The 19,377-nt window shown below is 42.6% G+C and overlaps 1 protein-coding gene across 1 annotated transcript in view; it reads left to right on the top strand.

The window, feature by feature from the left end:
- The window catches only part of LOC132885950 (cell adhesion molecule DSCAM-like), a 172,694-nt gene that overhangs the window by 123,252 nt on the left and 30,065 nt on the right, over window positions 1–19,377 (top strand). Inside the window, exons 9-10 of the mRNA XM_060920484.1 lie at window positions 2,578–2,835; window positions 3,211–3,327. Coding sequence (XP_060776467.1) covers window positions 2,578–2,835; window positions 3,211–3,327 — 375 coding nt within the window. The remainder of the gene's footprint in view (window positions 1–2,577; window positions 2,836–3,210; window positions 3,328–19,377) is intronic.

Here is a 19,377-nt window from a genome sequence, read left to right on the forward strand (position 1 = left end):
CGATGGGGGGCCTTTCTGTGTGGAGTTTGCATGTTCTCCCTGTGTCTGCATGGGTTTCCTCCGGGTGCTCCAGTTGCCCCACAGTTCAAAGACATGAATTAAGGTTAACATGGGGCAGCCTTGGGCTGAAGTGCCCTTGAGCAAGGTACCTAACCCAACCCCTAGCTGCTCCCCAGGTGCTGTAGTATGGCTGCCCACTGCTCTGGGTGTGTGTGCATGTGTTCACTGCTTCAGATGGGTTAAATGCAGAGGATGAATTTCACTGTGCTTGAACGTGCATGTGGCAAATAAAGGCTGCTTCTTCTTCTGAATGCTGGTTGAGTTTGGTGACAAAAGCCATGTGCTGTCTTTTTGTTCCGTCTCTGCTCCTCATTTTGTCATTGGTTTATTTTCCCTGATATAAAGAGGATGAAGGAGATGACTGAGGATCTATGGGCTGGAGGGTTTTATTATAAAATCCAGAAAGCCAGAGCAGGTCAACAACACTGGAGATGTAACTGAATATGAATATATTATTAAGAATGAACAGGGGTGGGTTTCCCGAAAGCCTCTTAAGGCCAAGAGAGTCTTAAATTACCTTGTAAGAGCCATCGTCAAGTTAACGTGGCTTTCCTGAACAACATTGTTGCCTAAGTAGTCCTTTAGTTGCTCGAAATTTACGAGAGACCCAGACCACTCGTTCAAAACAAAGAGCGACTCTCTCACAGCCAAATACACAGACTGCGTATGTGCTGTAGAGGGATGCTCACAGTCAACGGGGGAAACTGGTGTTGAATCTGCTGCCCATGTTAAATTATTTTTCTTTTATTTTTCTTCACTTTCTGGTGCAAGTACATCCAGTTAATTATTAAATAAATAAGCAAAACTTTATGAATATATTTCAATATGCTATGGAATTACTTATGCATATTGTCATGTCACATCGATATCACCACATTTTAATCAAATTTAAGTCCATTAGGCGAGTGATTCACTAATTTAGTGTCATAAATGAGACACATTTCTGCACCTCTAACATTGTCTCTGTGTGTGTGTATGAGAGAGAGAGGGGGTTTGACCTGTGTGTAGTGTGTACCAAAGGAGGTTGAATTGACCTCCTGAGATAGATAGATAGATAGATAGATAGATAGATAGATAGATAGATAGATAGATAGATAGATAGATAGATAGATAGATAGGGAGGTCAATACAACTTCCTTAGGTACACACTACGCACAGGTCAAAACCTCTCTCTCTCTGTGTGTGCACTTAGAAGAGAGATCATTGCCCACTCTGCACTGTGGATAACAGTTGAAATAATCCTGACTGCATGATCGGGGTGTAATAGTGAAATGAGTGAGCATGAGGAACACATTTACTTAAATATTTAGCTTATTATTTGCTCATTCTTTCATGTGAACATTTGTTCATTTAATTAAAAACACACTTGGAATAAAAATACTGCCCAAAAACATAAAATGGTTTCATTAATTAATTACCACATGATATTTGTAATGCTTCCAGATGATACTATATATTCTCTTATTTTAAACACTTTATATTTCATTAGATTTTGGTTAAAAACGAATGCCATGTGACCTTATAGACTGGATTTAGCAACTACTAATGCCTTCAGCAACGACAGTACAATTGCCTTTAGCAACTACTAATACCTATATCAGGGACGTGCATTACAAAGATGCTCTTCAGATTCCTTCTTACGAGTGAGTTCGGGAAAACCATGTACAGAGACAATGTTTGTTGCTGAAGAGTCTCTCAACTCACTCTTTAGCTCTAAAGGGCAACATTACTGGAAAACCCACCCCTGATCATGTGTTCTTAACAGATACAAAGATGTTAACAGGAGGCGCAAGATTCTGGGGTTGTTTTGTTTGTTTGCTTTCAGAAAACTTTTCAGAAAGACAGGCCCATAAATACTTCAAGTTTAAACACTAATACAAACACAGATATGGATATTCAGAGGACCACACAGTTACAGATGATGCCATGATGTTAGACTGTTATTAAACACAATACAAATAGCAGAGCTGTAAAACAGGTAAGAGTCCGACACAGTTAAGTACAATATAAGACCAGAGGGAAAATCCAAAAGAGTCATCAAAAGCAAAGGGTCTAAACACAGCAATGGCAATCACAAACTAAACATGGCTCTGAACTTTACACTGTGTAAATGTATGTGCTGGTCGAATGTAATCTACAATGAGGAAGTGATCTGGAGGTGGTGTGTTCGAGCTCAGCTCATACTGAGATGATGGTGCCCTCTGGTGGTGAGGAGGCATTGCCCTGCTGTCCTGTGTCTTTGATCATTTTTTTGTTCCTTCGCAGCAATTGTAAGACTTTCCTGTGCTCCTCGTCCCAGTTTTAATTTTGTCTCTTGGTTTTGACCTTTACCTTTTTGCAGTGTTTATGATTATGGATTATCTGGGGTTAAACTTTTCTGTGTTATGACCCATGCTATGGACTGTGGTTTTAATTACTGGATTAATAAACAGAATTCTGAACACACATGCACTTACTGTATATTCTTATTGCATATTGCACTGATTCTTATTTACATGACTCTCTTCTCTGTTTAAGGTGAATCTCCTCCAGTCTCTCTGATCATCAATCCCAACAGAACTCAACACTTTACTTCTGACTCTCTCTCACTGAGCTGTAACTCTACTGACCAGAGTCGTTCTCCTGGATGGACAGTGAGACGATACACACACAGTGAGGGAGTGTTAGATTGTTCTCCATGTAAAATCAGCTCCCTCTCCACATCCTACACTGGAGTTTACTGGTGTCACTCTGAATCTGGAGAAAACAGGAATCCTGTTAACATCACAGTGCAGGGTGAGTCTTCATGTAGTGTGTTTATTAGTAAAGGAAAAGGTAAATGTTTAATTACAGAATATTCAGAACTCCGAGTTTCCAACTGGGAAAAACTGTTCATGAAGACAAAAACACCTGGAATTTTTTCCCTTTTAAATATATATAAAAATGTATTCATAAACCTTTTAAATATTCACTTTAATACAACTGTGACTTTGTGTGTTGAACACAGTATCTTTATATAATGTAATCTACAGGGCTTAGTTTATCTAAGTCTGTGTACAATGTGCTGTTACACTTGTTCACACAGGTGTAAATTATTTTTTTTTTACTGCAGATTGAACTAAAACAAACATTTCAAAAATAAAACATTATTATTATTTTATTCATTGTCAGGTCCATCACGTGTAGAAGCTCCATTCTCAGTGCTCATACTGATCTGTAGTGTAGTGACGGCCTCTCCGTATCTGCTGGCGACAATCATTCTGCTGGTCAAATGTTACAGAGCTCGAGGTAAGAACTCTCAGTATGTTTCACATCATGATCAGACTAACTTTGAGTAGTCGAGAAAAACATTTTCACTTTCACAAAAGCAGAAGACATTTGACTCACTGTTTTCATTTTAAAAGCAAAAATCCACACTTGTTCTAAAATGCACTTACAATAAGATTTAAATGTAAGTTTGATATTAAACAGCACATCTGTTTCTGAGAGTGAATTTACACGGAAAAGCAGAGAATGCGCGCACATCAGTAACACAGGTGCTGGACCAAACAGAAGATAACTAAAAGAAAATAAAGGTTCGCAACACTGTTATATGCTCCATTTTTTATTTTTTAATAGCACGAAGTTTCGGACGCTCAGTCCTTCATCAAGTGCAACAAAGAACAGGTGTAGAGGGTGTGGTATAAATACCTGGAAAGTAAAGTAAATTTCTAATTTACTTTAGAATTTAATAGTCGTAGCATTAGTTTTTTAGACGTCTTGGTTACGTTGATGGTGAGACTGTACACACTGATCTATACCGTAAGCCCACTGACAGAAACACTCTGCTCCGTGGTGACAGTTATCACCCCACACATCTCATTAGGAGCCTCCCAATAAGTCAGTTCCATAGGGCTAGACGGATATGCAGTTCTAATGACAGATACGATGAACAGGTTTTTGATTTAACGAACAGGTTTTTGGAACGTAGATACAGAGAGGAGTGGATAACGGCGGCGAGGGAGCGTTTCAATACGATTACCCAGATTGAGGCACTACGGCCCAAAACCAAACCCCCTCCAAGTTCTCCTCCTCTCTGTTTTACCACGTATTCATCCATAGGTTTTGAGTTACAAAATATTTTGAAAAAACACTGGCATGTTATTAGCTCAGACCCTGCACTTCAGTTAATTTATAAGGAGTCTCCAAAGTTAGTTTACAAACGAGCTCCGATTCTACGCAATCAGTTGGTTAAATCATATACTACTGCACCAGAAAGACTGCGCACCTTCTTGGATATTCCAGAAGGGAACTACAAATGCGCTAATTGTGTCCAATGTGGCTATACAGCCAAGTGCACAAAATATAAACACCCACACAATGGTAAAACACTAAAAACACGTGGAGTCATAACATGTAACACCTCTTTTGTCGTCTATCTCATAAGATGCCCTTGTGGCCTTGCTTATGTAGGGTGTACTTCTAGACCGCTGCGTGTCAGAATGTGTGAGCACAGAAGTAACATCAGGTGCGGTGATGAGCGCAACCCTGTGGCGGTGCACTTTAAAAAGGCCGGCCACAATTTGTGCTTTTTTCAATACATAGGTATTGAGAAAGTAAACAAGCCCCCTAGATGAGGTAACCATAAACGTCTTTTACTGCAACGTGAGACTTACCCTTTGCCCTTTGGTGCCCACTCTGTATATATCCCCCCCTTTTTTTTTTTTTGTATGACACACCACACCCCCCTCCCTTTCCAGGTATTTATACCACACCCTCTACACCTGTTCTTTGTTGCACTTAATGAAGGACTGAGCGTCCGAAACTTTGTGCTATTAAAAAATAAAAAAAATGGAGCATATAACAGTGTTGCGAACCTTTATTTTCTTTTAGTGAATTTACATGGGACAGATGCTTCAAGTGGAGTTACATTTTCACTTCATAAATAAAGTATATCAAGTACAAATTATTTAAAAAATCGTGCAGAAGTGTGTTTCATACGCAGATGGCACTTCACTTCACTGTCATTAATAAACCTTAAAACAAACAAACACCCTTTAAACCGTGTTTAAGGGGAGATCAAATACAGTTTGGTTAACTTTCTGCCATAAACACCTGAAATGAATTAAATGAATTTTTTAATGTCTTTCACAGCTCACACTGTTGAAGAGAGAATTGAGAATGCAGTCATAGAGGAGTGAGCAAAGTTCATCAATAAGAGGATGCATTTACTGTAAAATAATTTCATCACATCATCTTTAGGGTTTTCTGAGGATTTTAAAAGAATCCTGATTTGTCATTTTCATGTTAATTTCAGAGCGGTTGGTGAAAAGCCCAGTGATACTGGAGTTAAAATAAGTGAAGCTTTGTGTGTCTGCAAAATAAAAACAAGTTAATTGACTGTTATCTGAAACATGGTGGGGAACCAACATTGTGTTTTCTCGGTATTAGTTCTTCCACTGTATTTGTCCGGCTGTGTTCTTCTATTTCTGTGTGAGATTAGCTCTAGATGAATTATGAGGAGTAGACTTACAATCTCTGTTCAATACTGTTATATTTTGTTTGACTTTTCAGCTGTGTGAAGTTTAATTGTAGTTGTGTGAGGAGATTTGTGGATGAAATGATTTGATCAATTAAATAAATGCATCATTATCAATGCACTGAATTATTAACCTGCTCGCAATCATGTATCATATGAAGCAATACACTGAGAAAACTCTTGTGCCTTTGCCAATATCAGCATTTTTAATATTTTGTATTTTTATACAGTGATGTACTGGCATTAAAACATTTACTGAGCTAAAATAATAATTAAAAAAAAAATTCACCAAGACAATGTTTACTTTATTTCTATTGCTTTTATTTCATGTTTTAAACCCCCTTCTGCTGCTGTATCATTGTCTTTTCATGGTCTTATATTGTCAGTTGTCTCCTGCTGTAACACTGGAATTTCCCACATGGGATTAATAAAGTGTTCTCTTAAAAGCAGATACAGGAACTGGATCCTGCAGTATTATTCAGTGTAAGTAGAGGATTTCAGTGCAGTAAAGTTCAGGACTAAATGAGAAATCAAAGAGAAGTGTAATTACTCTTACTGCATGTCTACACACTGCTACACTGATGTACAGGACTAACATCACACTGAAAATGTCCACAACACAACAAAGGAAATTAACATTGCAGCAGCAGCAGTGATTCAGACAATCAAATCTCCTCATGAAGTGAATTATACAGTTTCACTGTTAAACCCTGCTAGATAACTTCCCAGTCCTGGCAGAGGAATTAAATAGTCAGGATTAGAGGTTTGTGAATCAAGCTTGTATCAAAATCAATGCTGTATATGAGCACAAACAGTCTACAAAACTGGGGACAATTTTTGAAAGGTGTCCGCAGGGAAGACCATCACACACTTCTTCCAAGGGAAAATTGTAACAAATGGTTTCATGCATATTTTACTGTCTGAATAAACATTTATTCCCTTTTGTTACTGGAAGAGGTCATGCTGCTCCGGTTTCCCCCACAGTCCAAAGACATGCAGGTTAGGTTAACTGGTGACTCTAAATTGACCGTAGGTGTGAATGTGAGTGTGAATGGTTGTCTGTGTCTATGTGTCAGCCCTGTGATGACCTGGCGACTTGTCCAGGGTGTACCCCGCCTTTCGCCCGTAGTCAGCTGGGATAGGCTCCAGCTTGCCTGCGACCCTGTAGAAGGATAAAGCGGCTAGAGATAATGAGAATGAGATGAGAGGTCATGCTACACCACCAGCAGCCAGCAGAGGGCAAGTGGCACACAGTGAAAGAGACCATTCAGGAGAACTCCGTTACCCAGAATTCTCCAGGTTGATTATTCTGGATTGCCTGCACCTGCCAGGCAGGATACTTAAAGTCAGCCTTTCACACAGCCATCTGTCATGCTTTTGTAGAGAGGTGACTGGTATGTCAGGTCTTTGACCAAGGAAAGGTTATAATGGGAAAACAAAAAATGGAAATAAAAATTAAAACATTTGAAAAAGAACTGAAAGGAAAGACAGGACAAAAGCAGAGGAAAGAAGGGACTAGAAATAATTAATGCTTGGCCAAGAAAGAAAAAAATAAATTTATACTGTAAATCCTAGCTTGATGCGCACCTCTCCAGAAATCTAGCAACATGGTGCGTTAACGTAGGCCGCAACTGCAGTGTTTCCGTTAAGTACAATTGGCTGCGGCGGGCCGCTGCACCTTCAGGAATTCCGTAACACCCCTAGAGCTATATGCATTTGACTACATTATCCGTTGCTTGCCCAGTCTTTTGCATTTGGGGCGAAGCGCAGTTCCACTGGCAGAGCTAGCAGTTACTTGATTGGTTTCCACGGGTCGCCGTGGGCTCTGATTGAACAACGTTCCACCTGGAGCAGCGTAGCCAAGCCAACCTGAGGTAAACTAACTGCTACGCGGCTGTCACTTCAGCTGTCAAATTGGGAAAGGTAAGTGTTGGCAACAAGTCTTGAAAAGTAGACAGCAGATGTTATGTTACCTTATAATTCCAGTGTTAGTTGAAATTGTTTCGTTATGTCACATAATTACGTTATGTAAAACTGTTAGGCCACGTTATGTTACATACTGAGTACTGACTACTGCTGAGACGTCTCGTTTGGCCTCCTGGTCTTCTGTGGTAGATTAGTCCGTTCACAAACTGAGGGGATGAGTATCCACATGTAAACAACTACATAGATCTTCTAGATAGATTATCATTTGGCATTTTCCAGATATAGTTCGTGAGAAATGTAAGGGCAGTTTTTTCGATTTCATTACAGCCTATTGCCAGAGCGCTAGTTTTTATTTGAGCTAAATTAAGTTGACTGATAACGTCAACGCGATATCTTTCAATTGCAGATGAGCTTGTCGAAGTATTTCGCCAAAAAAAGAGGTGACCGATGAAGAAACTGGGCAGGTAAGATTCATTCGTGCAAAATAAGTCATTCAAGCTAGGGATGGGCATTTGATTACGTTTTCTTCACCGATTGTCGGGAGAATTAACGATGAATAATCGAATAATAAAGTCTTTATATTAATCAATTATTGCTATAATTTATCCCATTAGAGTCTATGGCGGCCGGCGTCGGCTGTATTGTATCCCATAGCGGCTGGCGTTGGTGTTTTAATAGGCTATATAGGTGAACGGACGACGCCATCATCCCATATACAGATAAGCCTAAATACTCTTAAGATCAATATTTCAGACCCTCTTCAATTTATTTTATAATAAAAACATGTCTTTGTAATCAATTATTTTTAGATATTTTAGTTTTACTATAGATCTTGCGGTTTGCGAGCCGTCCTTGGATACAAACCACAGGTTCTATCTGATAGCCTATACACTAAATATCGAAACTTCAGACCCTCTTCGGTGTGTTTTTAGAACCAAAGCCATAACGCTTGTATTTAACTATCTTAGATTTACTATGAGATGTTCCAGCTCCTTCTTGTCCGTAGTCTAACACCGAGTCGATAGTTGGAATTGAGATGAACCGCCACCGTCCTTTTACAAGGCTCCGGTGCACGCTGTTCAAATGGTAGGCTACATTTTTGTTGTGGTGGATGAATTGTATTTATACGCTCCATTATAGTGATGACAGTAAACTTGGACATTTAAAAATGGTCCCACACCACACTTCGCTGTGCTGCTTCATGTTGATTTGAATTGTGAGGGAGATTTCTCCACAATGAACAGGGCAAGTACAACACTGCTATATAAAAACAATATGGGCACACAAATATTCCTCATTTCGCTCATACAGTCTGTTCTGTTTGATGCCTAACAGGTGAAAACAGACATCAGAAACAGACTGCAGGGGGACCATCTGGCTGCATGCATGCGCCTCCGCATCAATGGACCTCCAGTCAGCGAGTTCCCCTATGAGCAAGCCTTAGAGCTATTTTAAAAAAAAAATAACAGGAAAATTAAGTGCTCTGAGCCAGCCTGCAAACTTTGCCACTGACATGTTTGTGTGATTTCCAATAAATGTGTACTTGTAGTAATCATGTGTTGTGAGATTTTGTTCAGGGGGTAAGGGGTCGCTCTGGGGTTAGGTGTGGGGGGAATTTAGTCTCCCTGAATGTTTTCTAAACTGCCTTGTTCTGCAGGTTATGCTTGTTGTTTCAAGACTAGGTTTATTCATTTATTCCCTTACAAAGGGTCACCATTTCAGTGTTGTCAAATTTCTCAGAATGCTCCCGTATCCTCGTACTGGGGTGGGACGTCTGAGTGCAGGTCTTGCCACCGCACCTTCAAACACTTTCTAGGGGAAACACTGAACTGTGATTGGTTAGTCTGCTTCGTAGCATCACATTTCTGACGACTCATTCTTTTCTGCAAAAATCAGAAACTTATTATTGCATGAAAATAAATTTATAAAGTGTGAGGCTCTATAATGATTGTAGCTCATTATAATGGCCAGTTTAATCCTGCATCTAAACCTGTGGATTTAAAGACCGTGGTGTTTTCGTACCTCGTTCCTGAGTGTGCAGTGGGACTTTCATTTCAAGCTGCTCATAGTGCTGAATACAGATGTGTTAAAGCACTTCAGGAATACTCTTGGTGAGAATTCACTTGGTTTATCGTTGAGTAATATGCTGAAGTAAAATATCAGGAAATTTGTTTCAAAACAGTTATTTTCTGTTTATTATTCCTACAGTGAAATATGGAGCTCATGTAACCCAGTGACAAAGGGTTAAAAATGTTAATGTATTAATATAATGCTCCTGTTTTCTGTCGAACAAAGAGATGATCAGCCATATAGTTTTACTGTTTTCTCATCTGACCCAACAGAGCTGATCAGCCACTCAGAGCGCATAGTTGGTCAGGTCCTGCCTTAATTGAACATGATTGACAGGTCATGACGCATCTGCATGATCAGATCTGTGCGAGACAGAGAGATGATGTGCTTGTGATGGAGTTAAAAGTAAAAAAAAGTGCTTAAAGTATTTCCAAGCGGACTAGTCAAAACAGCAGATCACTGACATGTCGAGGTGACCTGGAGTTTGGAAAGTCCTGTTTTTTCCTCTCCATCCATTTCAGTAAACTAGTAATATTTTGCTAATTGTGTGTGTGGCCCTGTGCGACCTGCATGTTACTGATTTCTGAGGTGGTTTGAAGCAGTAATAATGCTACTGATATAGTTACAGTTAATAGTACAAAATGTGAGGGAGCTATTAAATTGCTATGTTGTCTATTGTTATAATCTTGAGAATGTAAATGTTTGAAAAATGTCAAATCTCAGTAACATTTTACTGTGGAAAATGTTATTAGGGATACATCAATTGTGAAATGCTTGATCAATACTGGTATTTAAAATAATTTGCCCAATATGAATGTTTCACGGTTCTCCACGAGGGGTTTTAGAGGGGCAGGCCGCCCCCGTTTAATTTCTGCCGCCCCTTTACAAAAGGAAGAGACATCCCTTTGTTTTCTTTGTAACAGCCTCTCTCTGTTGGAGTACCGACAACGCAGCAACACCCGAGTGTGAAACTCATTTACCAGCAATTAGTTTAGTCAGTCTGACTATTATAGTCTAAGGCCCTGTCCACACGGCAACGGGTTCAGGTGAATCCGAAACAACTGTTTATCATTTCAGCCTGGCGTCCACACGGCACCGGCGTTTTGGGTGCCCCAACACGCAATCTTTTGAGAACGGGTTCCAGAGTGGAAAGATCTGGCAACGTTGCTGTTGCGAAGTCGTCTGGATGAGTAGAACAGGTTTGTTTATGATGACATCACAACCACATGACTGAGTGCTTCATGCAGAGTAGAAGTGTAACGAACTCGATGCGAGTTGTCAACAAATCCTATAACTTGGTTCATGAAACATGCTTACAAAATATTTTCACTGTGAATATTTATTGTGTAATGGTGCAGAGAGAGAGAGAGAGAGAGAGAGAATAGCCCTTAAGGCAGAGTCAATCCCGCCAGCAAAAATAGGGAAAAAAAAGGAGCGATCTCACCTCTTCAGATGTTGGTTTAAGTCCTTCAATACATTCCTCAAAAAGGGCGTAGAAGAACAAATTAATCCGTCAACGTGTAGCATTCAATTTATTCCGGACCATTAAAGACGCCGCCTTCCGCCTAGAATCATACGTCATCCTCGCCGCCATATTGGATGGGTCAAAGTGGAGAATAAAGATGCCTCATTCATGTGCTGCGTTTAACTGTACCAACAGGTTTGCCAGTGTGTGTGTGCAGTGTGGATTGGGTGGCAGTCGAAGGCAGGGGCCTCGACGACCTGATCCCCGGACACAGCGGCTGGCTGTTGGGACATGGAATGTCACTTCACTGGGGGGGAAGGAGCCTGAGCTTGTGCGGGAGGTTGAGAGGTACCGGCTAGAGATAGTCGGGCTCACCTCCACGCACAGCTTGGGCTCTGGAACCCAGCTCCTCGAGAGGGGCTGGACTTTCCACTTCTCTGGAGTCGCCCGTGGTGAGCGGCGGCGGGCTGGTGTGGGCTTCCTTATAGCTCCCCAGCTCAGCCGCCATGTGTTGGAGTTTACCCCAGTGAACGAGAGGGTCGCCTCTCTGCGCCTTCGGATTGGGGAGAGGGCTCTTGCTGTTGTTTGTGCCTACGGGCCAAATAGCAGTATAGAGTATCCAGCCTTCTTGGAGTCCCTGGGAGAGGTACTGAGGGGTGCTCAGACTGGGGACTCCATTGTGTTACTGGGGGACTTCAATGCTCACGTGGGCGATGACAGTGACACCTGGAGGGGCGTGGTTGGGAGGAACGGCCTCCCCGATCTGAACCCGAGTGGTGTTTTGTTATTGGACTTCTGTGCTAGTCACAGTTTGTCCATAACGAACACCATGTTCGAGCATAGGGGGGTCCATAAGTGCACGTGGCACCAGGACACCTTAGGTCGGAGGTCGATGATCGACTTTGTAGTCGTGTCATCTGATCTCCGACCCTATGTCTTGGACACTCGGGTGAAGAGAGGGGCTGAGTTGTCAACTGATCACCACCTGGTGGTGAGTTGGATCCGCTGGCGGAGGAGGAAGCTGGACAGACCTGGCAGGCCCAAACGTATGGTGAGGGTCTGCTGGGAACGTCTGGCCGAGCACTCTGTTGGGGAGGTCTTTAACTCCCACCTCCGGGAGAGCTTTTCCCAGCTTCCGAGGGAGGCGGGGGACATTGAGTCTGAGTGGACCATGTTCTCTACCTCCATTGTGGACGCAGCTGTTCGGAGCTGTGGCCGCAAGGTCTCCGGTGCCTGTCGTGGCGGCAATCCCCGAACCCGGTGGTGGACACCGGAAGTAAGGGATGCCGTCAAGCTGAAGAAGGAGTCCTATCGGGCCATGTTGACCTCCAGGACTCCTGAGGCAGCCGACGGGTATCGGCAGGCCAGGCGTGCTGCAGCTCGGGCAGTTGTGGAGGCAAAAACTCGGAACTGGGAGGAGTTCGGGGAGGCCATGGAGAAGGACTATCGGTCGGCCTCGAAGAAATTCTGGCAAACCGTCCGGCGCCTCAGGAGGGGGAAGCAGTACTCTGCCAACACTGTTTACAGTGCGGGTGGGGAGCTGTTGACCTCGATTGGGGACATTGTCGGGCGGTGGAAGGAATACTTTGAGGATCTCCTCAATCCCACCGTCATGTCTTCCACTGAGGAGACTGAGGCTGATGACTCAGAGGTGGACTCGTCCATTACCCAAGCCGAAGTCACTGAGGTGGTTTGCAAGCTCCTCGGTGGCAAGGCACCAGGGGTGGATGAGATCCGCCCTGAGTATCTCAAGTCTCTGGATGTTGTGGGGCTGTCTTGGTTGACACGCCTCTGCAACATCGCGTGGCGGTCGGGGACAGTGCCTCTGGAGTGGCAGACTGGGGTGGTGGTCCCTCTTTTTAAGAAAGGGGACCGGAGAGTGTGCTCCAATTATAGGGGAATCACACTTCTCAGCCTCCCAGGGAAAGTTTACTCCAGGGTACTGGAGAGGAGAATTCGACCAATAGTCGAACCTCGGATCCAGGAGGAACAATGCGGTTTTCGTCCTGGTCGCGGAACACTGGACCAGCTCTATACCCTTCATAGGGTGCTCGAGGGTTCATGGGAGTTTGCCCAACCAGTCCACATGTGCTTTGTGGATCTGGAGAAGGCATTCGACCGTGTCCCCCGTGGTATTCTGTGGGGGGTGCTTCGGGAGTATGGGGTTCGGGGCTCTTTGCTAAGGGCTGTCCGGTCCCTGTACGAACGGAGCAGGAGTCTGGTTCGCATTGCCGGCAGTAAGTCAGACCTGTTCCCGGTGCATGTTGGACTCCGTCAGGGCTGCCCTTTGTCACCGGTTCTGTTCATAATTTTTATGGACAGAATTTCTAGGCGCAGCCAGGGGCCGGAAGGAATCCTGTTTGGGAACCACAGGATTTCATCTCTGCTTTTTGCGGATGATGTTGTCCTGTTGGCTTCTTCAAACCAGGACCTTCAGCATGCACTGGGGCGGTTTGCAGTCGAGTGTGAAGCGGCTGGGATGAGAATCAGCACCTCCAAGTCCGAGGCCATGGTTCTCGACCGGAAAAGGGTGGCTTGCCCTCTCCAGGTTGGTGGAGAAGTCCTGCCTCAAGTGGAGGAGTTTAAGTATCTCGGGATCTTGTTCATGAGTGAGGGAAGGATGGAGCGTGAGATCGACAGGCGGATCGGTGCAGCCTCCGCAGTGATGCGGTCACTTTACCGGTCCGTCGTGGTGAAGAAGGAGCTGAGCCAAAAGGCGAAGCTCTCAATTTACCGGTCGATCTATGTTCCGACTCTCACCTATGGTCATGAGCTTTGGGTAATGACAGAAAGAACAAGATCACGGATACAAGCGGCTGAAATGAGTTTCCTTCGCAGGGTGGCTGGGCGCTCCCTTAGAGATGGGGTGAGAAGCACAGTCACTCGGGAGGAGCTCGGAGTAGAGCCGCTGCTCCTCCACATCGAGAGGAACCAGCTGAGGTGGCTCGGGCATCTTTTTCGGATGCCTCCTGGACGCCTCCCTGGGGAGGTGTTCCAGGCATGTCCCCCCGGGAGGAGGCCCCGGGGAAGACCCAGGACACGCTGGAGGGACTATGTCTCTCGGCTGGCCTGGGAACGCCTCGGTGTTCTTCCCGAGGAGCTGGCCGAGGTGTCTGGGGAAAGGGAAGTTTGGGCTTCCATGCTTAGACTGCTGCCTCCGCGACCCGGTCCTGGATAAGCGGAAGAAGACGAGACGAGACGAGAACAGGTTTGCCATCCAAACAAGATCACATGGGATTACCTTTCACAGGTGAGACTGGAAAAACACTTCATTGTATTGGGTCATTATAATGTAATTTTACGAACAGATTTTTCTGACTTTGTGGCTAATATGAAGTCTCGCGCATAATAGTTTGTGCATGCGTCCTTACTACTTCTATTCTGGTGTCTCCGAAGGGACCGTCTTACAGTGCCCCTAGAGGTGTGGCATGTGAGCCACAAAATAAGCAAGCAAGCAAATGATGCTATAAGTTAAAACTGCAGTACTCTAAATATTTAGATCTTTTATACAACATATTGCCTGATGGGTTCAGATTTTATAAATTATTTACAGGGATTTCCTTTTCAGGAAATTTGAGGAAACTCACCTCTCTCCTTCATGGTCCTGCCTTCAGGTGAAGAGATTTGGTGCCATTTGGAGATGTTTTTGCCTGTTTGGAGAAACTTACACAGAATTTAAGGAGTTGAAGATAACTCCATCAAATTTGAGATTCAGATGGACAAGTACTTTGGGCATCCCAAAGAGCTGAAATTTGACGACCACCATTTACTAAAACAATAAATAATTTTTTTTTTTTTAATCTTCTGATGCACTGTAGATCCTTAAAGCTCAGCGTGTCCACTCAGAACCACTACTGTGGAGTGTGACATGACAAATATATTCAATACTGAACCCAGGCACCCCCAAAACAGGCAGAAATCCCATTTACTGGCCTCTGGTTAAACCCATTCCAGTCTGAAGGAGGTCAGGATTAAAATTATACTACAGTTACCACTAGAGGGAGTCAAAGGCAATTTATTTTCACTTTTCAATCACTGGCCACCACATACTGAGTTACTGTAGCCTTCCTGTCAGTGTGATCCAGTCTGGTCATTCACCTCTGACCTCTCTCATCAACAAGGTGTTTCTTTTTGTCTTTTTCTTTGTGTAATCTATACACACTGTGTGAAAATCAAAGGACATTCTGAAGTACAAGTTACTGCATGAGTTAATGCATTGTGTTGCTGCCACATGATTGGCTGATTGGATAACTGCATGAATCAGCAGGTGCATAGGTGTTCCTAATAAAGTGGACAGTGTGAATATGATGACCACTTAATATTTTGCCTATTTACAGCATTGCTATTCAGAGTGTTATTCTTGAGCACAAATTATTTTAATTCCAGTAAAGTGAAACATTATAGATTTTACAGTGTGAGTCTTAAAACAGGCTTAATGTCAAAAATAGAGACAGGAGCGACCATGTCTGTGTCAACTAAAATATAAAACTGACATACATAGACCCTCCCTCTCTCTGTCACAGGAAGTGGTAAGGCTTTAACACACACCGCTGCTCTGTCAGTCAGTCAGTAAGTCATTAGACTTACAGGAAGGAGCTCAGTCCACTCCCTGTGATGCTCTGTGAGTAAATGTTCTCTGTGTCTTCATTAGAGTGAGTGGTGGGGTATAAAGTTGTTATTCTGCAGTGTGAATGTCCTGAGTGATGAGTTTATTGTGTCATTAGGACATTGTGTATACTTCAGCATGACTGCTCAGATGGATCAGTGTATCCATATCTGTTATGAGAAGGGTTTAGTTTGATGTGTAACGACTCTCAGATCAACAATGATAGATCAACAGGTAAGAGTACAAGTAGAGCAAGTTTAATACACAGGGTTTAAATAATCTCATGAGTGTAAATGAGTCTGTATTATTGGAATCTGTTCCTGATCTTCTGTGTCCTGCTGTCATCTGCTGCTCAGTGACAACCTCTCATGATCATTTGATCTGAAAATGACTGGATGGTGTTTGTACTTTCATCAGTGGAAGTCATGGTTGTGATGAACTGAAATGTCTTTAGCTGCTGTGGTGAGACTGGTGGTCTTTCTTGTGCACAGAAAGGTTTTAACAAAACCATGTTAGCATTAACTAGACTTCCTGAGAAATTGCCGTAGAACTAAATGCCTAGTTTCCTTTTTCTTTTTTACTATAATGGTCTGTGCAGGGAAACATCTTACCACAGGAAGTTCACTATAATACACACTAATGCACAGAACTTTTTGTTCCAATAATCATCAGTCATTATTTACCTTTCTGTTTAAAATAATAGAAAATAAGAGCAGAAACAAATGTTTCTCATGAGTCCTGTACACACACAGGTCAGTGACCGTGTGAGAGGCCTGAGAGCAGAGACCATTTCAAGGATGTGGTTTATTTTCTATTGTAATATCATGGTGCAAATTCAGCTGTGAAGAAGGAGGGAAGTGTGAACGTGGACGTGTGAAAGCAAGAACTAACTTTTAACTTTGTAACTGGTGGACTTTACTGTGAACAGAGAAGTTTTAACAAAACCATGTTTGCATTAACTGGACTTACTGAGAAAATGCCTTATAACTCAATACCGAATTTCCATTTGTGTTCCTGAGCAGGGAAATACCTTACTACAGCAAGTTCACTATAATACACACTAATGTCTTGTGTGTGTGTGTGTGTGTGTGTGTGTGTGTGTGTGTGTTTGAATAATAATCATTCTTATTTGTGTAAAACAACAACAAAAGCAGTTATGCAGAAATAAACATGTCTCATTAGCCTTGTCCCCCCCCCCCCCCCCCCCCCCCCCCCACACACACACACACACACACACAAGGCAGTGACCATTTCAGAGACAGACACTAGTTGGCAGTTGTGGTTTAGCTTCTTCTTTTTTTTTTTTTTAATTCAGCGATGTCAGTTCAGCAGTGAAGAAGGGGGAGGTGTGAAGATGGTTGTGTTAAAGCAATAACTGACTTGTAATTTTTCAGCTGGAACCCCACTGACACTTACTGTTTTGTTTTAAAGCCAAAAGTTGTCCAAACTGAAAATATTTGCATGTTGCATGGATTCATGTTGTTGAGGCCAAATTCTGAACCTACCACCTGTGTCATGCAGCAAAAATCAAGGTGCATTAGACTTCTGCATTAGTTGTCCAATTTCCAAACACCCAGTTTGGGTGGGCCTGTGCCCACTCGAGGGTCAGATTCCTTTTCTTGGCTGACAGGACTGATCTTCTGCTGTTGTGGCCCATCTGCCAAAAGATTTCATGTTTTTTTTGTTTGTGTGTGTGTGTGTTGTGAGATGTTTCTGTTCAGAGTGTCTATTTCAGATCTGCTGCATTTGCCTACAGGTCATAATACACCCCCTCAACTTGAAATTCCGACTTGTGAACTCTCAACTACGAGTTCCTCCAAGTTCAACATGGCAGTCAGACTTACACAAAGGAGCATCTCTTCAGGTGCAACTTTTTGGGCAATGTTGCTGGGCAGTGTTCCCAGCAACAGGCAACCAGGTGAGACACCGGGCAACTAATTAGGGCAACAGACAATTGGTAACAACCAATCAGATAAGAGCAAATCTGTTGCCAGGGAGACAGACATGCAAAGATTGACACTGAAACGTTTGCAGCTGTCACTTTTGTCTCTTCTTCAGCCTTTATTTTGCTCAAGTCAGTATCATTTCTGGAACAAAAGTGAATAGATACTCTGGTCAAAAGAGAATTTGTCATTATTTTTATAAGTCAAAATATTCTGTTAAAAGCGAACATTTCTTAAATCTCTTTAAAAATGCTACTAGCCTCAATCACATATGCTATAACGAATAACTGACACATACATCACAAAAACATAACGGCAAAAACAAAATAATTTAATTCTCATGTCGGCAAAAAAAAAAAAAGGACCGGGACCAGGAGATGCTGCTGAGGAGGAAAAGGAGTGACAGAGCCCCTGAAAGGCTTAATTTCTTTTTTAGATCCCAAAGTTTCACCCTCGGGTTCCAGAAGCAGTCGTGCTCTGTATGTGAATTAGATCAAACGATAAGTTAGACAATCTCTATCGCAATTTTTTTTTAAAAAATGAACTGCTCACCACTTTTACCTTGATGCAAGAGAGCTAACAGTATTCCTACATAGCTAGCAATAACTTTCAGCTAAGTATATTCGCAAAAACCACCGCTAGTTAGCCAAAACCCATTCAGTTTTTATGGAGCGGTGGGTAGGTAACCGCAGTTTACACTTGGCTCTTGTCTCTCTTTTTCTTTGCTCCACTGCCGTTGAGACACTGCCATCTTTGTTGAAAATTTCAGAAGCTCTCAGGTGGTCGTGTGATTCGCTGCTAGCACTCTGATTGGATGATCTTAAAAAGTTGCCCGAAATGATCAAAATTGTTCAGATAGAAATTGTTGCCCAATCTCAGTGGGAAAGTGTTGAAGTACAGTTGCCAAGCAACATTGCCCAAAAAGTTGCCCTGTGTATCATCACCTTTACTTTTCAGTGAGTTATGCTGTATATAAAAAGGATTTGCTTTAGTGAAGTCTATAACACTGATCATACAGTTTATTGTGTTGAGAAGGAAGGCTAACAAAAGATGAAGATGGAGGCACCCATGTTTTCCCCCTCTGTACTTTGAATCAATGGAGGTTAAAATGATGTCATTCCGATCTCTAATTTAACTTTTCTGAGGTCAGTTGAATGCAGAATTCCTGTAACTTTACTGTCAGGCCATTCTTCTCTGACCTCTCTCATCAACAAGGCATTTCTACCTGTTGGGTTGTGTGGGTCCCCCCCCTCCCCCCATTTCTGTGTAAAGTCTAGACACTGCCTGCAACCATGTCACAGTGACTGAGATCACAGTTTTTCCTCATTATGATGTTTGATGTGAACATTAACTGAAGATCTTGACCTGTATCCTGGGCTGCTGCTGGCGAAGTGAATGGTGGTGACAATTATAAGGACCCACAGTATTCCAGTAGTTCACAGGCTCCTTGTTATCACTGAATTGTTGTGTGCATGATTCAGTAAATCACACTGATTGAAACAGAATTTAAGCAAGACCATCAGCTTTGATGAAACAAATTACAATTTCCAAACCTGCTAAAGTCGGGCTACTTTTATCTTGTTCCTGATGTTAAGGCAGAGATATTCTGAGAGGAACATCTCTGGCTAAGGTGACTGGTTCGCATTATTTTATTTGAACATTGCTGAAAATATCTTTGTGAAGTGCCCAGGCAGTCGTATCGGTTTGGTGTTTGTCCTGATATTTGTGTGCGCCTGTGCTCTCACAGCTAAATGTTCTCAGAAACAGGTTACTGCTTATTTAGGACTTTTCACAAGAGTTTCGGTTCTCA

Source organism: Neoarius graeffei, chromosome 1 (assembly GCF_027579695.1).
Source record: "Neoarius graeffei isolate fNeoGra1 chromosome 1, fNeoGra1.pri, whole genome shotgun sequence".
Taxonomy (NCBI): Eukaryota; Metazoa; Chordata; class Actinopteri; order Siluriformes; family Ariidae; genus Neoarius; species Neoarius graeffei.